Source organism: Bombina bombina, chromosome 6 (assembly GCF_027579735.1).
Source record: "Bombina bombina isolate aBomBom1 chromosome 6, aBomBom1.pri, whole genome shotgun sequence".
In the NCBI taxonomy this organism is placed as follows: Eukaryota; Metazoa; Chordata; class Amphibia; order Anura; family Bombinatoridae; genus Bombina; species Bombina bombina.
In genome coordinates this window covers 522,628,357-522,649,711 of record NC_069504.1, presented here as the reverse complement: position 1 = coordinate 522,649,711, position 21,355 = coordinate 522,628,357, and the positions used below count along the sequence as shown (strand labels likewise).

Genomic DNA, 21,355 nt, shown 5'->3' with positions numbered 1-21,355 from the left:
GTTTTTCCCACCACTGGCGTTTCTTGGCCTGCTCCTCACCTCTTCCTCTCACTAGGCTCAGTGCGCAGCAGAAGTCCTTGTGCGAGAAGTCCTTGAACTGAGTAAGTGCTCCAGAACTGGATATTCTAGGAACTGGAAGTGACATTTACACAAGTAGTAGTGCATGGTGGGAGTTGTAGCCCACAGCAGACATACACAGTTGTCTATACTAATATTGTGATTGCCAAGTGACCTGATTATTCGGGAAGTGTATAACAATGAAAAAAGTGACATTTATTGAAGCAGTGTATGGTGGAAATCTACACTGAGCACTTGTATTTATATTTATCTTGTGAGTGCCTATATAGATCAACTAGAACCTTAAAAAAATTGACAGCCCAAATTAATGGTTTACCTGTTAAACAAAGGCCAGATGAAACTATCTTGAGGGCCGCATATAGCCCCAGGGCCTGTACTTTGAGACCACTGCGTTAGAGGGTAGATCCACAGATTTTGTTTTTCCAATAAACAAATGTATGCTTTGTAAGTTGGTAGCTATCTGTCCATCAGCTTAACTTTGCAGCACTTGCCTAAATTCTGTTTAAAAACCTCAAGTATCTGTCAGTTTGTCCTCCTGTATATATCACACAGGGGGAGTTACTGATTTTTCCCCAGGTTTAAGGATCACTTAGTCTGCCATATCTGAAGTGTTTGTCATTATGCCACCTTTAAGTAAAAGTATTTCCCCCAGCTCCTCTACTAAATGTAAGGTTCCGACTGTTTCTACGGTTGTCAAGACAGTTCAGATGTCTGATTCGGATGGATCTTCCTCTCTCTCTGAGGGGGGACTGTCAGATGAGGAATTATCCTCAAATTCAGATCAGGAAACTGAGGAGATTACCTTTCAGTTTAGGATTGAACATCTGCATTTCTTACTTAAGGAAATTTTAAAGACTTTAGGGGTTCAGAGCCCTAAACCTGTTGTGAATAAGACTGCAAAGCAACTGGGTATTATCAAACCCACAAGTCATCTGAGGTTTTTCCTGTCCCAAGCCTGGAGTTCCATTTTACTCCTCCTAAATTTAAAAGTCTATTTCAGATATTAATTTTGAAACTTTGGGAGACCATTCCTAAGGTGGACAGAGCTATTGCTACTTTGACGAACCACAATGCCATTGGAAGACAGCACTTCTTTCAGAGAACATATGGATAGGAAGCTATAAAGTTTTCTTTGTAAAACCTTCATGCAAAAAAGGTTTGTTTCTACCGGCTGTGGGTATAGCTTGTGTTGCAGGAGCAGCATCTCTTTGGTGTGGTTCTTTATCTGAGTTGGTTTCCGGAGAATCGTAGAGGATATTTAAAAGCGCATTTGCTGTCTGCAGTCAGCACAATCCTTTATTTGTGATGTGATCATTCAGATTATATAGATTAATGAAAAAAAATACAGCCTTGGCTGTTCTCGCTAGAAAGGCCCTATGGTTAAAATCATGATCTGCTGAGACAATATCAAAGTCGAGACTTTTTTAACGTTCGCCTTTAAGGGTAAGATCTTGTTTAGTCCAGGCTTGGATTCTATTATCTCCACCGTCATGGGGGCAAGGGAGCCTTTTTGCCTCAGGATAAAAAAAAAACTAGGACCAAGGGTAAATCAGATAACTGATTTTGCTCCTTTTGCCAGAAATTGGTACCAAATCTAGTATGGAACAAATCCAAGCAAAACAAGAAGTCACAATCTAATGCAAAGTCTGCATGAATCTACGGCCCCTGACCCAGACTCGTTACTGGTAAGGGGGCATGTTAAGCCTTTTTCAAATGGCCTGGTCCCAGTCTGTTCAGGGTCCCTAGTAATAGATATACAGTAGCTTCTCAGGGGTACGGAATAGGTTTTCAGTCACAGCTTCCTCAAAAGGTTCAAAAAGACCAGAGAAACAAGCAGTGTTCCTTCAGTATGTTCAGGATCTAGAGGACATGGGGAGTGAACGTTTCTGCTCCTGTGTCAGAATGCAGGAGTGGATTCTATTCCACTCTTGTTTTAGCTCAAAAGAAAGAGGGAAAGTTCAGATCCATTCTGAATCTGATAACCTCAAACAAATTATTGAAGGTTCTCCCTTTCAAGATGGAAACTATCAGATCTATTCTCTCTTTTCTTTCATGTAATTAACAAGAGTCCATGAGCTAGTGACGTATGGGATATACATTCCTACCAGGAGGGGCAAAGTTTCCCAAACCTTAAAATGCCTATAAATACACCCCTCACCACACCCACAAATCAGTTTTACAAACTTTGCCTCCAAGGGAGGTGGTGAAGTAAGTTTGTGCTAGATTCTACGTTGATATGCGCTCCGCAGCAAGTTGGAGCCCGGTTTTCCTCTCAGCGTGCAGTGAATGTCAGAGGGATGTGAGGAGAGTATTGCCTATTGAATGCAGTGATCTCCTTCTACGGGGTCTATTTCATAAGGTTCTCTGTTATCGGTCGTAGAGATTCATCTCTTACCTCCCTTTTCAGATCGACGATATACTCTTATATTTACCATTTCCTCTACTGATTCTCGTTTCAGTACTGGTTTGGCTTTCTACAAACATGTAGATGAGTGTCCTGGGGTAAGTAAGTCTTATTTTCTGTGACACTCTAAGCTATGGTTGGGCACTTTATTTATAAAGTTCTAAATATATGTATTCAAACATTTATTTGCCTTGACTCAGAATGTTCAACTTTCCTTATTTCCAGACAGTCAGTTTCATATTTGGGATTATGCTTTAATTATCATATTTTTCTTACCTCAAAAATTTGACTTTTTCCCTGTGGGCTGTTAGGCTCGCGGGGGCTGAAAATGCTTCATTTTATTGCGTCATTCTTGGCGCGGATTTTTTTGGCGCAAAAATTCATTTCCGTTTCCGGCGTCATACGTGTCGCCGGAAGTTGCGTCATTTTTTTGACGTTATTTTGCGCCAAAAATGTCGGCGTTCCGGATGTGGCGTCATTTTTGGCGCCAAAAGCATTTAGGCGCCAAATAATGTGGGCGTCTTATTTGGCGCCAAAAAATATGGGCGTCGCTTTTGTCTCCACATTATTTCAGAATCATTTTTCATTTGCTTCTGGTTGCTAGAAGCTTGATGTTTGGCATTTTTTCCCATTCCTGAAACTGTCTTATAAGGAATTTGATCTATTTTGCTTTATATGTTGTTTTTTCTCTTACATATTGCAAGATGTCTCACGTTGCATCTGAGCCAGAAGATACTACAGGAAAACCTCTGCCTGCTGGATCTACCAAAGCTAAGTGTATCTGCTGTAAACTTTTGGTAGCTATTCCTCCAGCTGTTGTTTGTATTAAATGTCATGACAAACTTGTTAATGCAGATAATATTTCCTTTAGTGATGTACCATTGTCTGTTGCAGTTCCCTCAACATCTAAGGTGCAGAATGTTCCTGATAACATAAGAGATTTTGTTTCTGAATCCATAAAGAAGGCTTTGTCTGTTATTTCTCCTTCTAGTAAACGTAAAAAGTCTTTTAAATCTTCTCTCTCCACAGATGAATTTTTAAATGAACACCATCATTCTGATTCTTTGGACTCTTCTGGTTCAGAGGATTCTGTCTCAGAGATTGATGCTGATAAATCTTCATATTTATTTAAGATGGAATTTATTCGCTCTTTACTTAAAGAAGTACTAATTGCTTTAGAAATAGAGGATTCTAGTCCTCTTGATACTAATTCTATACGTTTGGATAAGGTTTTTAAAGCTCCTGCGGTTATTCCAGAAGTCTTTCCTGTTCCTAATGCTATTTCTGCAGTAATTGCTAAGGAATGGGATAGATTGGGTAATTCATTTACTCCTTCTAAACGTTTTAAGCAATTATATCCTGTTCCGCCTGACAGATTAGAATTTTGGGACAAAATCCCTAAAGTTGATGGGGCTATTTCTACCCTTGCTAAACGTACTACCATTCCTACATCAGATGGTACCTCGTTTAAGGATCCTTTAGATAGAAAAATTGAATCTTTTCTAAGAAAAGCTTATCTATGTTCAGGTAATCTTCTTAGACCTGCTATATCATTGGCTGATGTTGCTGCAGCTTCAACTTTTTGGTTGGAAACTCTAGCGCAACAAGTAACAAATCGTGATTCTCATGATATTATTATTCTTCTCCAGCATGCTAATAATTTCATCTGTGATGCCATTTTTGATATTATTAGAGTTGATGTTAGATTTATGTCTCTGGCTATCTTAGCCAGAAGAGCTTTATGGCTTAAGACTTGGAATGCTGATATGGCTTCTAAATCAACTCTACTTTCCATTTCTTTCCAGGGAAACAAATTATTTGGTTCTCAGTTGGATTCTATTATTTCAACTGTTACTGGTGGGAAAGGAACTTTTTTACCACAGGATAAAAAGTCTAAAGGTAAAAACAGGGCTAACAATCATTTTCGTTCCTTTCGTTTCAACAAAGAACAAAAGCCTGATCCTTCGTCCTCAGGAGCAGTTTCAGTTTGGAAACCATCTCCAGTCTGGAATAAATCCAAGCCTGCTAGAAAGGCAAAGCCTGCTTCTAAGTTCACATGAAGGTACGGCCCTCATTCCAGTTCAGCTGGTAGGGGGCAGGTTACGTTTTTTCAAAGAAATTTGGATCAGTTCTGTTCACAATCTTTGGATTCAGAACATTGTTTCAGAAGGGTACAGAATTGGTTTCAAGATGAGACCTCCTGCAAAGAGATTTTTTCTTTCCCATGTCCCAGTAAATCCAGTGAAAGCTCAAGCATTTCTGAATTGTGTTTCAGATCTAGAGTTGGCTGGAGTAATTATGCCAGTTCCAGTTCCGGAACAGGGGATGGGGTTTTATTCAAATCTCTTCATTGTACCAAAGAAGGAGAATTCCTTCAGACCAGTTCTGGATCTAAAATTATTGAATCGTTATGTAAGGATACCAACGTTCAAGATGGTAACTGTAAGGACTATATTGCCTTTTATTCAGCAAGGGAATTATATGTCCACAATAGATTTACAGGATGCATATCTGCATATTCCGATTCATCCAGATCATTATCAGTTCCTGAGATTCTCTTTTCTAGACAAGCATTACCAATTTGTGGCTCTACCGTTTGGCCTTGCTACAGCTCCAAGAATTTTTACAAAGATTCTCGGTGCCCTTCTGTCTGTAATCAGAGAACAGGGTATTGTGGTATTTCCTTATTTGGACGATATCTTGGTACTTGCTCCGTCTTTACATTTAGCAGAGTCTCATACGAATCGACTTGTGTTGTTTCTTCAAGATCATGGTTGGAGGATCAATTTACCAAAAAGTTCTTTGATTCCTCAAACAAGGGTAACCTTTCTGGGTTTCCAGATAGATTCAGTGTCCATGACTTTGTCTTTAACAGACAAGAGACGTCTAAAATTGATTACAGCCTGTCGAAACCTTCAGTCTCAATCATTCCCTTCGGTAGCCTTATGCATGGAAATTCTAGGTCTTATGACTGCTGCATCGGACGCGATCCCCTTTGCTCGTTTTCACATGCGACCTCTTCAGCTCTGTATGCTGAACCAATGGTGCAGGGATTACACGAAGATATATCAATTAATATCTTTAAAACCGATTGTTCGGCACTCTCTAACGTGGTGGACAGATCACCATCGTTTAATTCAGGGGGCTTCTTTTGTTCTTCCGACCTGGACTATAATTTCAACAGATGCAAGTCTCACAGGTTGGGGAGCTGTGTGGGGATCTCTGACGGCACAAGGAGTTTGGGAATCTCAGGAGGTGAGATTACCGATCAATATCTTGGAACTCCGTGCAGTTTTCAGAGCTCTTCAGTTTTGGCCTCTTCTGAAGAGAGAATCGTTCATTTGTTTTCAGACAGACAATGTCACAACTGTGGCATACATCAATCATCAAGGAGGGACTCACAGTCCTCTGGCTATGAAAGAAGTATCTCGAATTTTGGTTTGGGCGGAATCCAGCTCCTGTCTAATCTCTGCGGTTCATATCCCAGGTGTAGACAATTGGGAAGCGGATTATCTCAGTCGCCAAACGTTGCATCCGGGCGAATGGTCTCTTCACCCAGAGGTATTTCTTCAGATTGTTCAAATATGGGGGCTCCCAGAGATAGATCTGATGGCCTCTCATCTAAACAAGAAACTTCCCAGGTATCTGTCCAGATCCCGGGATCCTCAGGCGGAGGCAGTGGATGCATTATCACTTCCTTGGAAGTATCATCCTGCCTATATCTTTCCGCCTCTAGTTCTTCTTCCAAGAGTAATCTCCAAGATTCTGAGGGAATGCTCGTTTGTTCTGCTAATAGCTCCGGCATGGCCTCACAGGTTTTGGTATGCGGATCTTGTCCGGATGGCATCTTGCCAGCCTTGGACTCTTCCGTTAAGACCAGACCTTCTGTCACAAGGTCCTTTTTTCCATCCGGATCTGAAATCCTTAAATTTAAAGGTATGGAGATTGAACGCTTGATTCTTGGTCATAGAGGTTTCTCTGACTCCGTGATTAATACTATGTTACAGGCTCGTAAATCTGTATCTAGAGAGATATATTATAGAGTCTGGAAGACTTATATTTCATGGTGTCTTTCTCATCATTTTTCTTGGCATTCTTTTAGAATACCGAGAATTTTACAATTTCTTCAGGATGGTTTGGATAAGGGTTTGTCCGCAAGTTCTTTGAAAGGACAAATCTCTGCTCTTTCTGTTCTTTTTCACAGAAAGATTGCTATTCTTCCTGATATTCATTGTTTTGTACAAGCTTTGGTTCGTATAAAACCTGTCATTAAGTCAATTTCTCCTCCATGGAGTTTGAATTTGGTTTTGGGAGCTCTTCAAGCTCCTCCGTTTGAACCTATGCATTCATTGGACATTAAATTACTTTCTTGGAAAGTTTTGTTCCTTTTGGCCATCTCTTCTGCTAGAAGAGTTTCTGAATTATCTGCTCTTTCGTGTGAGTCTCCTTTTCTGATTTTTCATCAGGATAAGGCGGTGTTGCGAACTTCTTTTGAATTTTTACCTAAAGTTGTGAATTCCAACAACATTAGTAGAGAAATTGTGGTTCCTTCATTATGTCCTAATCCTAAGAATTCTAAGGAGAAATCATTGCATTCTTTGGATGTTGTTAGAGCTTTGAAATATTATGTTGAAGCTACGAAATCTTTCCGTAAGACTTCTAGTCTATTTGTTATCTTTTCCGGTTCTAGGAAAGGCCAGAAAGCTTCTGCCATTTCTTTGGCATCTTGGTTGAAATCTTTAATTCATCTTGCCTATGTTGAGTCGGGTAAAATTCCGCCTCAAAGAATTACAGCTCATTCTACTAGGTCAGTTTCTACTTCCTGGGCGTTTAGGAATGAAGCTTCGGTTGACCAGATCTGCAAAGCAGCAACTTGGTCCTCTTTGCATACTTTTACTAAATTCTACCATTTTGATGTATTTTCTTCTTCTGAAGCAGTTTTTGGTAGAAAAGTTCTTCAGGCAGCGGTTTCAGTTTGAATCTTCTGCTTATGTTTTTTGTTAAACTTTTATTTGGGTGTGGATTATTTTCAGCAGGAATTGGCTGTCTTTATTTTATCCCTCCCTCTCTAGTGACTCTTGTGTGGAAAGATCCACATCTTGGGTAGTCATTATCCCATACGTCACTAGCTCATGGACTCTTGTTAATTACATGAAAGAAAACATAATTTATGTAAGAACTTACCTGATAAATTCATTTCTTTCATATTAACAAGAGTCCATGAGGCCCACCCTTTTTTGTGGTGGTTATGATTTTTTTGTATAAAGCACAATTATTCCAATTCCTTATTTTATATGCTTCGCACTTTTTTTCTTATCACCCCACTTCTTGGCTATTCGTTAAACTGATTTGTGGGTGTGGTGAGGGGTGTATTTATAGGCATTTTAAGGTTTGGGAAACTTTGCCCCTCCTGGTAGGAATGTATATCCCATACGTCACTAGCTCATGGACTCTTGTTAATATGAAAGAAATGAATTTATCAGGTAAGTTCTTACATAAATTATGTTTTTTCTTCCAGGGTCATTTCATCACTTACATATACTTGAAGGACGCGTACCTGCACATTCCTATTTACAAGAAACATTACTGGTTCCTCTGTTTTGCGTTCCTGGACAGACATTATCAGTTTTTAGCTCTTTCCTTTGGTCTTGCTACGGCTTCCAGGATTTTTTCCAAAGTTCTGGGCGCTCTACTCTCCATTGTTAGAGCTCAGGGAAAAGCTGTGACTCCCTACTTGGACAATATTTTGGTTTATAGCTCCAACTTTAAGAACTGCTCATACAAAGAAACTACTCTTGTTTCTTTGCAGTTTTGGTTGGAAGGTCAACTTTGCAAAGAGCTTGCTGAACCCAAGTACAAGGGTTTAATTTCAGGAAATGATCATAGTCTCAGTGCTGTTGTTTTTAGATTAGCGCAATTAAAATTTAATCTGCTTGTCGAAATTGGCAGTCCCTGCCTAAGGAGTCTGTGGTTCAGTGCATGTAGGTAGCAGGTCTGATGGTGGTAGCATCAGACGTCATTCTGTTTGCAATGATGCTAAAGCAGTGGAATGGAGACCACACCAACCTGTCTCAGTTAATCCATCTGGATTCTTCAGTCAGACAATATCTTTCCTTGTGGATATTCCGCATTCTTGTTTTTTGGGGGATGGTCTTCCTCCATCATGGGAAATAATTACCACAGATGCCAGCCTTTTGGGTTGGGGTACAGTCTGGGGATCTCAAAGATCTCAGGGTGTTTGGTCTCCTTACAAGGCAAAGTTACCAATAAATATTTTGGAACTCTCCCAGAGCTCTTCAGGCATAGTCTCTACTCCAAACTGTTCTCTTGATTCCTTTTCAGTCTGACGACATTACATCGGTAGCCTATATCAATCATTAGGGTGGTACATGCAGCACTCTAGTGATGAAAGAGGTTTCTTGCATACTGAATTGGGCAGAAGCTCATCACTGTACCATCTCAGCAATTCACATTTCACATTATCTGAGTCGTCAAACCTTTCCTCTCAGGGAAATAGTCCCTCAATCAGGAGATATTCAATGAGTTAGTGTGTCGCTGGGGTCTCCCAGAGATTGATTTGATAGCTCACCTCCTGAATCACAAACTCCACTCGGTTGAGAGATCCTATAGCAGAATTGATAGGTGCTGTAGCAGTTCCAGGTTATTTTCATCTAGTTTACCTGTTTTCTCCAATTGTACTTCTATTGAGGGTAATTGCTCGGATCAAACAGGAACACATTTCAACAGTCTTAAAAGCTTCTGCTTTGCCTTGCAGGACATTGTATGCTGATTGATTTAGATGTTCAGCTCTCCTCCATGGTGTCTTCCTTTCATAGTGGTGAGAGTCCACAAGTCCTGTACAGTTAATTTTTTCTACATTTTAGTAGTAGTGTTTATTTGCACCTCTTCATACCCTGCTTTGCCTTTCCTACCTTTCTGTTAGCCTTTCCTCTGCTTGACTATACAATTGGATTGATTCAAAAGCTCTTGGTGTTTGGCGTATCTTTGCCACCTCTTAGTGGCAGGAATTCAATCCCACACATCAAGGCTAGTGGAATTTATCAGGTAAGTATAAATTATGTTTTCATTTTCTCTTTAGGATAACGAAGATAGAATACAGTAAGCTATCTCTGTAAAGAAGGCAATAGATATACTTATATACTTTTTGGCACAATGTGTGCGCTTCTGCATTTATGCAAGTGCATATTTTCTGCTTTTTATCATTCAGTAAATAGGGTGAGGTAAACTGGTATATTGTGTCTATCTTATTTACATCTGTGTAAAAAGCCTGTGGTCACCAGCTCTTTATGGCATATTCAAAATGAAATGTTCATATCCTGTAATATTATGCACTTGCCCTATGATGTAAAGACCTCTTTGCCATGATTGGCAGAGTTAATACAAACCTTTTTTCTTTCCTACAGGTGGGGAGAGTCCACGATCTATTACCCCTGGGAATTACTCTTCCCTACTAGGAGAAGACGAAGATTCCCAAACCCCAAGAGCTCTATAAAACCCCTCCCACCTTACAGGTACCTCAGTCTTGTCTTTTCCTCTGCTGGAGGAAGGTAAAGAATGAAAATGTGCATATGATTCATCAGTGAGTTTGGTTTTCAGTCTATCTTAAGTCCTGTTTTCCCCTCAGAGTACAGTGTTTGTTTGTCAGAGGGATGTATATGGGGTATGTTTAGTAGTTCTTTTTTTCACCTCATGGGAACATTTATTACAGACCTTTCATAAATGGTTGCAGGTACTTGTCTTTTGCCTCCTTATGGATCTACAATATCCTCCTATTCATTTCATAACCTCTACTGATATGTTTCAGTATTGGTTTGGCTTTCTACTGATTTACTAGTGGATGAGTGTCTGTTGGTAAGCATCATATTTTCCTCTATATGACACTATCACCTTACGTGGGCAATTTTTAGTTATATATTTTATTTAAGTTTTGGTTGTGTAGTATACTTGTCCCCTGCATTATTTTTCAGATTGGCTTAGAGCAATTTGAGTTTGTAATTTATATATATATATATATATATATATATATATATATATATATATATATATATATATATATATATATATCTCTTCTCTTGGAGGGGGTAGGTTTTCTATTCCTCAAGAGCATTTTTAAGGGGATATAATTTAGGTTATTGTGATTCAATGCTATTATAGAGCTTTCTGATTTTGTCCCTAAATCTTCCTTAGAAGCAGAGTCCCCTGAACACCTTCCTACCTATATTAAGTGTGTTTATTGTAAATAGGCTGTTTCGCCTCCAGCTTATTTATGTGACTCCTGTTTAATTATGTTAATGCATTCAGACCAACCTAATGCTGTTTCTATGGGTATTACTGCTCCTTCTGCTTGTTCTTTACAGTGTAGCTCTACAGATTTTGTTCCGGGTGTGAAAAATCTCATAAAATCTGCAATTTCTGAAGTGTTGGCAGCTCTCCCACCTTGAAGTAAGCGTAAACGGTTAGTTCAGAATTTTACGTCAACTAGTTATGTCTCCTGTGGCCAGGAATACTGTTGTTTCTTCAGAGGGGGGAGTTTCCTCTGATGATGATGAAGAATCCTCCTCTGATGTTGAACTTGATACATCCTCTTTTTTTTTTTTTTTTTTTTTTTATTTAAAGTTGAACATATCCGTTCTCTTTTGAAAGATGTTTTACTTTTACATTTTAGGGATTAAAGACTCTTTAATGGTGTTGAGGATAAGCCTTTAAATCGTTTTTCAAACTGTTGCTAAAACCCCTGAGGTTTTTCCTATTCCAGATGCTTTCTCTGAGATCGTTTCTAGGTAATGGTCTAAGTCAAGTAATTATTTTAATCCTTCTGCAAAGTTTAAGAAGTTATTTCCTTGACCCGTCCGAAATGTTGAACTGTGGGAAACTATCCATAAGGTAGATGGGCCATTTCCACTCTGGCTAAGCGTACTACTACACCTTTGGAAGACAATACTTCTTTTAAGGACCATTTAGATAGGAAGTTAGAATCCTTTCTTAGGAGGGCCTTTCTGCAAGCAGGGTATTTGAGTAGCCCTGCTGTCTCTATTGCTGATGTAGCTGCTGCTTCTTCTTACTGGTTAACTAGCCTTTCAGAACAGTGTTCTAATGATTCTGCCAGTGAAGATTTTTTGGGTTTACTCAAGAGTGCCAATTCCTTTATTTCTGATGTTTTATTTGATATTGTTAAAATCAATGTCAAAAGCATTGTCCTTGGCAGTCCTTTCTAGAAGAGCTTCGTGACTTAAGTCCTAGTCTTCTAATATGGATTATAAATCCAGACTTTTGTCTCTTTCTATTTAGGGAAATAAATTGTTTGGTTCTGATTTGGATTCTATCATTTCTACTGTTACTGGAGGTAATGACGCTTTTCTTCCTTAAGACCAAGAGAAAATCTAAAACTTCCAATGGTTTTTGTTCTTTTTGTCAGAACAAGGAACAGAAAGATGATTCCTCTCAGAAACAAAGCACCTCTGGCCCAGTTTGGAGGCCTAGTGCTAATTGGAACAGGCCCAAGCAAGTGTTTTTGTCAGAACAAGGAGCAGAAAGTTGATTCCTCTCAGAAACAAAGCACCTCTGGCCCAGTCTGGAGGCCTAGTGCTAATTGGAACAGGCCCAAGCAAGTCATTGCCTGTTATCAGATTTCAGGGTATTGCAGTGTTTCCTTACCTGGACAATATCTTGGTTCAGTCTCCATCTTTTTATTTAGAAGAATATCACACCAACAGACTGTTGTTTTTCCTACAGCATGGGTGGAAGATCAATTTTCCAAAGAGTTCTTTAGTGACTCAGACAAGGGTTACTTTTCTGGGGTTTCAAATAGATTCAGCCTCCATGAGTCATTCTCTAACAAATCAGACAGATTACACAAACAGGACCTAGCAGGAATCTGTAGACTTCAGTCTACATCTGATACTTTGGGGCTTGGTTTGGAATCTGAAAATCACCTCAATTTTGTTAAAAAAAATAAGCAAAACTATACATTGTTACAAAAACATTCTCAGATGGTCTATATAAATGGATCATATACAAACCATTTATGCAAAGAAAATCTAGTGTGCAATGTCCGTTTAAAGGCTTATAAGGTGATAAGACTTTTTCTTTTTTTCCCCTCAGAATAAAAAGTAAAAGCATAAACAATTTTTCTCTCTGAGCATGCTCTCTTCTTCACAGTTACTACTTAGAGATGCTACTCATGAAGTAAAACTAATTCATAAATGGATAACTTTTATATCTCACATAGATGCTTATTTTGCCTCTTGTTGCACAGATGTATCCCTCTTTTGTATTTGTTTCTTTGAAGATGATCTATTTTTAACATTACCATTTGGAAGATCTGTATTTATCTCTGTATTTCAGCTTGATAAGTAAGATGAAACTTAGCAGTAAAAGACTACAATGTTCCCTGCTTCACGCATTTGTTAGTGGAGCGGAAGATTGTGTTATAAACCATCTTGTATGTTTGTCAATGCTAATGTGATTGTTTTTCTAGTACAAATTTTCTGTAATGTTGTTCTGCTGTTTTTTTAGAAAAGCAGGAAGAGGTTGTGTACTATGATGCATATGAAGACCCAAACGACCTGCAAGCGAATGAGCAGTCACAGCGCCACCTCAGTTCTTCAACTCTGCAACTCAAGAAGAAAGTACAGCAGCTGGAATCTAAACGAGGCCACATCTGTGCAAGAAGGGCGCTGCTAAGGAATAAAAAAGTATGTCATTTTACCATCTACTTGAACCTTGTGTATTCTAAACTAGTTATCTTCATTGTAACCCATAATTATTTCCCCCCATGTTATTCTAAGCAATAGGTTAAAGGCATACTGAACCCAATTTTTTTTCTTTCATGATTCAGATAAAATTTGCTTAAAATTGCATGCTCTAATTTACTTCTGTTATCAATATCTTCGTACTCTTGTTATCTTTATTGGAAAAAGCAGGAATGCAAGCTTACATGCTGGCCCATCTTTGGTCCAGCACCTGGTTAGCGCTTGCTGATTGGTGGCTAAATGTACCCAGGGTGCTGAACCAAAAATGCGCCAGCTCGTAAGCTTACATTCTTTTTTACAAGCTTTTTCAAATAAAGATACCAAGAGAACTAAGAAAATTTGATAATAGGAGTAAATTAGAAAGTTGCTTAAAATGGCATGCTGTATTCTAACCATGAAAATATAGTACAGTACTGTAATCAGAAAGGTAACAGTTGTTATTTTAAATAAATATTGAGGTGCATTAGCATTTTAGAACACACAAAAAAAAAACTAAGATTCAGGCATAAAAGTTTGTGACTTAATGGGGGCGGGGGAATTTAAGGTTTTTAATGAATTTATATTTTAAAAAATGTGAATAAAAAGTTTGGATTTTGGAATTCGGGATTTGGACATTTGTACCTGTATATATAAATTGTAAGTTGTTTTTATTTTTTTATCTGTACGCTCTTTCTGAAAGTCCCTTTTTAATGTTCATATTTAAAGGTGATTTCTCCAACATTGGTGTGTCCGGTCCACGGCGTCATCCATTACTTGTGGGATATTCTCCTCCCCTACAGGGAAAGGCAAGGAGAGCACACAGCAAGAGCTGTCCATATAGCTCCCCCTCTGGCTCCGCCCCCCAGTCATTCTCCTTGCCGCTCTGAACAAGTAGCATCTCCACGGGGATGGTGAGGAGTTTGTGGTGTTAGTTGTAGTTTTTTATTTCTTCTATCAAGAGTTTATTTTAAAATAGTGCTGGTATGTACTATTTACTCTGAAACAGAAAGAAATGAAGAGTTCTGTTTAAAAGAGGAGTATGATTTTAGCAGCAGTAACTAAAATCGATTGCTGTTCCCACACAGGACTGTTGAGATGAGAGAACTTCAGTTGGGGGGAACAGTTTGCAGACTTTTCTGCTCAAGGTATGACTAGCCATTTTCTAACAAGACTGTGTAATGCTGGAAGGCTGTCATTTTTCCCTCATGGGGATCGGTAAGCCATTTTCTTAGACTTAGAAAGAATAAAGGGCTTATTATGGGCTATTAACTGGTGGACACTCTTAAGGGCTAAATCGATTGTTTATTTAAGTTATATTTGGAAAGTTTGAATTAATTTTCACACTTTTATTGTTTGGGGAACGTTTTTATTGCCAGGCACTAGTTTAGACACCTTCCCAGTCAGGAAGGGCCTTTCACTGTATTAGGCAGAGCCTCATTTTCGCGCCATTTTTGCACAGTTTCTTTTAAGTACAGTGCATGCAGATGCATGTGAGAGGGTCTGGTGTCCACTGAAAAAGTTCCTAGAAGGCTTGAAATACCCCCCTGGGATAGTTAAAGTCACAACAAAGGCTGTGGCTGGGACTGTAGTGGGGTTAAAATTGCAAACGGCTCCGTTTTAAGGGTTAACAGCTTGAAAATTGGGGTGCAATACTTTGAATGCATTAAGACACTGTGGTGAAAATTTGGTAAAGATTGGATAATTCCTTCATAGTTTTTCACATATTCAGTAATAAAGTGTGCCCTGTTTAACATTTAAAGAGACAGTAACGGTTTTGTTTTAAAACGGTTTTTGTACTTTATTAACCAGTTTAAGCCTGTTTAACATGTCTGTACCTTCTGATAGATCATGTTCTGTATGTATGGAAGCCAATGTGGTTCCCCCTTCAAATATATGTGATAATTGTGCCATAGCGTCCAAACACAGTAAGGACAGTATTGTCACAAATAGTAAGGTTGCCCAGGATGATTCCTCAGATGAAGGAAGTAGAGATAGTTCTACATCTTCTCCTTCTGTGTCTATACCAGTTATGCCCGCGCAGGCGACCCCTAGTACTTCTAGCGTGCCAATGCTTGTTACTATGCAACAATTGACGGCAGTAATGGATAACTCCATAGCTAATATTTTATCCAAAATGCCAGCATTTCAGAGAAAGCGCGATTGCTCTGTTTTAAACACTGTAGAGCAGGAGGGCGCTGATGATAATTTCTCCAACATAGGTGTGTCCGGTCCACGGCGTCATCCTTACTTGTGGGATATTCTCTTCCCCAACAGGAAATGGCAAAGAGCCCAGCAAAGCTGGTCACATGATCCCTCCTAGGCTCCGCCTACCCCAGTCATTCTCTTTGCCGTTGTACAGGCAACATCTCCACGGAGATGGCTTAGAGTTTTTTAGTGTTTAACTGTAGTTTTTATTATTCAATCAAGAGTTTATTATTTTGAAATAGTGCTGGTATGTACTATTTACTCAGAAACAGAAAAGAGATGAAGATTTCTGTTTGTATAAGGAAAATGATTTTAGCAACCGTCACTAAAATCCATGGCTGTTCCACACAGGACTGTTGAGAGCAATTAACTTCAGTTGGGGGAACAGTGTGCAGTCTCTTGCTGCTTGAGGTATGACACATTCTAACAAGACGATGTAATGCTGGAAGCTGTCATTTTCCCTATGGGATCCGGTAAGCCATGTTTATTACGATCGTAAATAAGGGCTTCACAAGGGCTTATTAAAACTGTAGACTTTTTTTGGGCTAAATCGATTCATTATTAACACATATTTAGCCTTGAGGAATCATTTTATCTGGGTATTTTGATATAATATCGGCAGGCACTGGTTTAGACACCTTATTCTTTAGGGGCTTTCCCAAAGCATAAGCAGAGCCTCATTTTCGCGCCGGTGTTGCGCACTTGTTTTTGAGAGGCATGGCATGCAGTCGCATGTGAGAGGAGCTCTGATACTTAGAAAAGACTTTCTGAAGGCGTCATTTGGTATCGTATTCCCCTTTGGGCTTGGTTGGGTCTCAGCAAAGCAGATACCAGGGACTGTAAAGGGGTTAAAGTTCAAAACGGCTCCGGTTCCGTTATTTTAAGGGTTAAAGCTTCCAAATTTGGTGTGCAATACTTTTAAGGCTTTAAGACACTGTGGTGAAAATTTGGTGAATTTTGAACAATTCCTTCATGTTTTTCGCAATTGCAGTAATAAAGTGTGTTCAGTTTAAAATTTAAAGTGACAGTAACGGTTTTATTTTAAAACGTTTTTTGTACTTTGTTATCAAGTTTATGCCTGTTTAACATGTCTGAACTACCAGATAGACTGTGTTCTGAATGTGGGGAAGCCAGGATTCCTATTCATTTAAATAAATGTGATTTATGTGATAATGACAATGATGCCCAAGATGATTCCTCAAGTGAGGGGAGTAAGCATGGTACTGCATCATTCCCTCCTTCGTCTACACGAGTCTTGCCCACTCAGGAGGCCCCTAGTACATCTAGCGCGCCAATACTCCTTACTATGCAACAATTAACGGCTGTAATGGATAATTCTGTCAAAAACATTTTAGCCAAAATGAACACTTATCAGCGTAAGCGCGGCTGCTCTGTTTTAGATACTGAAGAGCATGACGACGCTGATAATAATATTTCTGAAGGGCCCCTAACCCAGTCTGATGGGGCCAGGGAGGTTTTGTCTGAGGGAGAAATTACTGATTCAGGGAACATTTCTCAACAGGCTGAACCTGATGTGATTGCATTTAAATTTAAGTTGGAACATCTCCGCATTCTGCTTAAGGAGGTATTATCCACTCTGGATGATTGTGACAAGTTGGTCATCCCAGAGAAACTTTGTAAAATGGACAAGTTCCTAGAGGTGCCGGGGCTCCCAGAAGCTTTTCCTATACCCAAGCGGGTGGCGGACATTGTTAATAAAGAATGGGAAAGGCCCGGTATTCCTTTCGTCCCTCCCCCCATATTTAAAAAATTGTTTCCTATGGTCGACCCCAGAAAGGACTTATGGCAGACAGTCCCCAAGGTCGAGGGAGCGGTTTCCACTTTAAACAAACGCACCACTATACCCATAGAGGATAGTTGTGCTTTCAAAGATCCTATGGATAAAAAATTAGAAGGTTTGCTTAAAAAAATGTTTGTTCAGCAAGGTTACCTTCTACAACCAATTTCATGCATTGTCCCTGTCGCTACAGCCGCATGTTTCTGGTTCGATGATCTGATAAGAGCGGTCGATAGTGATTCTCCTCCTTTGGAGGAGATTATGGACAGAATCAATGCTCTCAAATTGGCTAATTCTTTCACCCTAGACGCCACTTTGCAATTGGCTAGGTTAGCGGCTAAGAATTCTGGGTTTGCTATTGTGGCGCGCAGAGCGCTTTGGTTGAAATCTTGGTCGGCTGATGCGTCTTCCAAGAACAAGCTACTTAACATTCCTTTCAAGGGGAAAACGCTGTTTGGCCCTGACTTGAAAGAGATTATCTCTGATATCACTGGGGGTAAGGGCCACGCCCTTCCTCAGGATCGGCCTTTCAAGGCAAAAAATAAACCTAATTTTCGTCCCTTTCGTAGAAACGGACCAGCCCAAGGTGCTACGTCCTCTAAGCAAGAGGGTAATACTTCTCAAGCCAAGCCAGCTTGGAGACCAATGCAAGGCTGGAACAAGGGAAAGCAGGCCAAGAAACCTGCCACTGCTACCAAGACAGCATGAAATGTTGGCCCCCGATCCGGGACCGGATCTGGTGGGGGGCAGACTCTCTCTCTTCGCTCAGGCTTGGGCAAGAGATGTTCTGGATCCTTGGGCGCTAGAAATAGTCTCCCAAGGTTATCTTCTGGAATTCAAGGGACTTCCCCCAAGGGGGAGGTTCCACAGGTCTCAGTTGTCTTCAGACCACATAAAGACAGGCATTCTTACATTGTGTAGAAGACCTGTTAAAAATGGGAGTGATTCATCCTGTTCCATTAAGAGAACAAGGGATGGGGTTCTACTCCAATCTGTTCATAGTTCCCAAAAAAGAGGGAACGTTCAGACCAATCTTAGATCTCAAGATCTTAAACAAGTTTCTCAAGGTTCCATCGTTCAAGATGGAAACCATTCGAACTATTCTTCCTTCCATCCAGGAAGGTCAATTCATGACCACGGTGGATTTAAAGGATGCGTATCTACATATTCCTATCCACAAGGAACATCATCGGTTCCTAAGGTTCGCATTCCTGGACAAACATTACCAGTTCGTGGCGCTTCCTTTCGGATTAGCCACTGCTCCAAGGATTTTCACAAAGGTACTAGGGTCCCTTCTAGCTGTGCTAAGACCAAGGGGCATTGCTGTAGTACCTTACTTGGACGACATTCTGATTCAAGCGTCGTCCCTTCCTCAAGCAAAGGCTCACACGGACATTGTCCTGGCCTTTCTCAGATCTCACGGATGGAAAGTGAACGTGGAAAAGAGTTCTCTATCCCCGTTAACAAGGGTTCCCTTCTTGGGAACAATAATAGACTCCTTAGAAATGAGGATTTTTCTGACAGAGGCCAGAAAAACAAAGCTTCTAGACTCTTGTCGGATACTTCATTCCGTTCCTCTTCCTTCCATAGCTCAGTGCATGGAAGTGATCGGGTTGATGGTAGCGGCAATGGACATAGTTCCTTTTGCGCGCATTCATCTAAGACCATTACAACCGTGCATGCTCAGTCAGTGGAATGGGGACTATACAGACTTGTCTCCGAAGATACAAGTAAATCAGAGGACCAGAGACTCACTCCGTTGGTGGCTGTCCCTGGACAACCTGTCACAAGGGATGACATTCCGCAGACCAGAGTGGGTCATTGTCACGACCGACGCCAGTCTGATGGGCTGGGGCGCGGTCTGGGGATCCCTGAAAGCTCAGGGTCTTTGGTCTCGGGAAGAATCTCTTCTACCGATAAATATTCTGGAACTGAGAGCGATATTCAATGCTCTCAAGGCTTGGCCTCAGCTAGCGAGGGCCAAGTTCATACGGTTTCAATCAGACAACATGACAACTGTTGCGTACATCAACCATCAGGGGGGAACAAGGAGTTCCCTAGCGATGGAAGAAGTGACCAAAATCATTCTATGGGCGGAGTCTCACTCCTGCCACCTGTCTGCTATCCACATCCCAGGAGTGGAAAATTGGGAAGCGGATTTTCTGAGTCGTCAGACATTGCATCCGGGGGAGTGGGAACTCCATCCGGAAATCTTTGCCCAAGTCACTCAGCTGTGGGGCATTCCAGACATGGATCTGTTGGCCTCTCGTCAGAACTTCAAAGTTCCTTGCTACGGGTCCAGATCCAGGGATCCCAAGGCGGCTCTAGTGGATGCACTAGTAGCACCTTGGACCTTCAAACTAGCTTATGTGTTCCCGCCGTTTCCTCTCATCCCCAGGCTGGTAGCCAGGATCAATCAGGAGAGGGCGTCGGTGATCTTGATAGCTCCTGCGTGGCCACGCAGGACTTGGTATGCAGATCTGGTGAATATGTCATCGGCTCCACCTTGGAAGCTACCTTTGAGACGAGACCTTCTTGTTCAGGGTCCGTTCGAACATCCGAATCTGGTTTCACTCCAGCTGACTGCTTGGAGATTGAACGCTTGATTTTATCGAAGCGAGGGTTCTCAGATTCTGTTATTGATACTCTTGTTCAGGCCAGAAAGCCTGTAACTAGAAAGATTTACCACAAAATTTGGAAAAAATATATCTGTTGGTGTGAATCTAAAGGATTCTCTTGGGACAAGGTTAAGATTCCTAGGATTCTATCCTTCCTTCAAGAAGGATTGGAAAAAGGATTATCTGCAAGTTCCCTGAAGGGACAGATTTCTGCCTTGTCGGTGTTACTTCACAAAAAACTGGCTGCTGTGCCAGATGTTCAAGCCTTTGTTCAGGCTCTGGTTAGAATTAAGCCTGTTTACAAACCTTTGACTCCTCCTTGGAGTCTCAATTTAGTTCTTTCAGTTCTTCAGGGGGTTCCGTTTGAACCCTTGCATTCCGTTGATATTAAGTTATTATCTTGGAAAGTTTTGTTTTTAGTTGCAATTTCTTCTGCTAGAAGAGTTTCAGAATTATCTGCTCTGCAGTGTTCTCCTCCTTATCTGGTGTTCCATGCAGATAAGGTGGTTTTACGTACTAAACCTGGTTTTCTTCCAAAAGTTGTTTCTAACAAAAACATTAACCAGGAGATTATCGTACCTTCTCTGTGTCCGAAACCAGTTTCAAAGAAGGAACGTTTGTTGCACAATTTGGATGTTGTTCGCGCTCTAAAATTCTATTTAGATGCTACAAAGGATTTTAGACAAACATCTTCCTTGTTTGTTGTTTATTCTGGTAAAAGGAGAGGTCAAAAAGCAACTTCTACCTCTCTCTCTTTTTGGATTAAAAGCATCATCAGATTGGCTTACGAGACTGCCGGACGGCAGCCTCCCGAAAGAATCACAGCTCATTCCACTAGGGCTGTGGCTTCCACATGGGCCTTCAAGAACGAGGCTTCTGTTGATCAGATATGTAGGGCAGCGACTTGGTCTTCACTGCACACTTTTACCAAATTTTACAAGTTTGATACTTTTGCTTCTTCTGAGGCTATTTTTGGGAGAAAGGTTTTGCAAGCCGTGGTGCCTTCCATTTAGGTGACCTGATTTGCTCCCTCCCTTCATCCGTGTCCTAAAGCTTTGGTATTGGTTCCCACAAGTAAGGATGACGCCGTGGACCGGACACACCTATGTTGGAGAAAACAGAATTTATGTTTACCTGATAAATTACTTTCTCCAACGGTGTGTCCGGTCCACGGCCCGCCCTGGTTTTTTTAATCAGGTCTGATAATTTATTTTCTTTAACTACAGTCACCACGGTACCATATGGTTTCTCCTATGCAAATATTCCTCCTTAACGTCGGTCGAATGACTGGGGTAGGCGGAGCCTAGGAGGGATCATGTGACCAGCTTTGCTGGGCTCTTTGCCATTTCCTGTTGGGGAAGAGAATATCCCACAAGTAAGGATGACGCCGTGGACCGGACACACCGTTGGAGAAAGTAATTTATCAGGTAAACATAAATTCTGTTTTTTCTGTCATACCCTCACACCAGTCTGAAGTGGCAGTGAGGGAGGGTTTCTCAGA

At 40.6% G+C, this 21,355-nt stretch overlaps 1 protein-coding gene across 1 annotated transcript in view; it reads left to right on the top strand.

Annotated features, from left to right (window-relative positions):
* WHAMM (WASP homolog associated with actin, golgi membranes and microtubules) overlaps positions 1-21,355 on the top strand; it is a 124,680-nt gene that overhangs the window by 53,993 nt on the left and 49,332 nt on the right. The window contains exon 6 of the mRNA XM_053717426.1: positions 13,019-13,197. Within this exon, the coding sequence (XP_053573401.1) occupies positions 13,019-13,197 (179 nt within the window). The remainder of the gene's footprint in view (positions 1-13,018; positions 13,198-21,355) is intronic.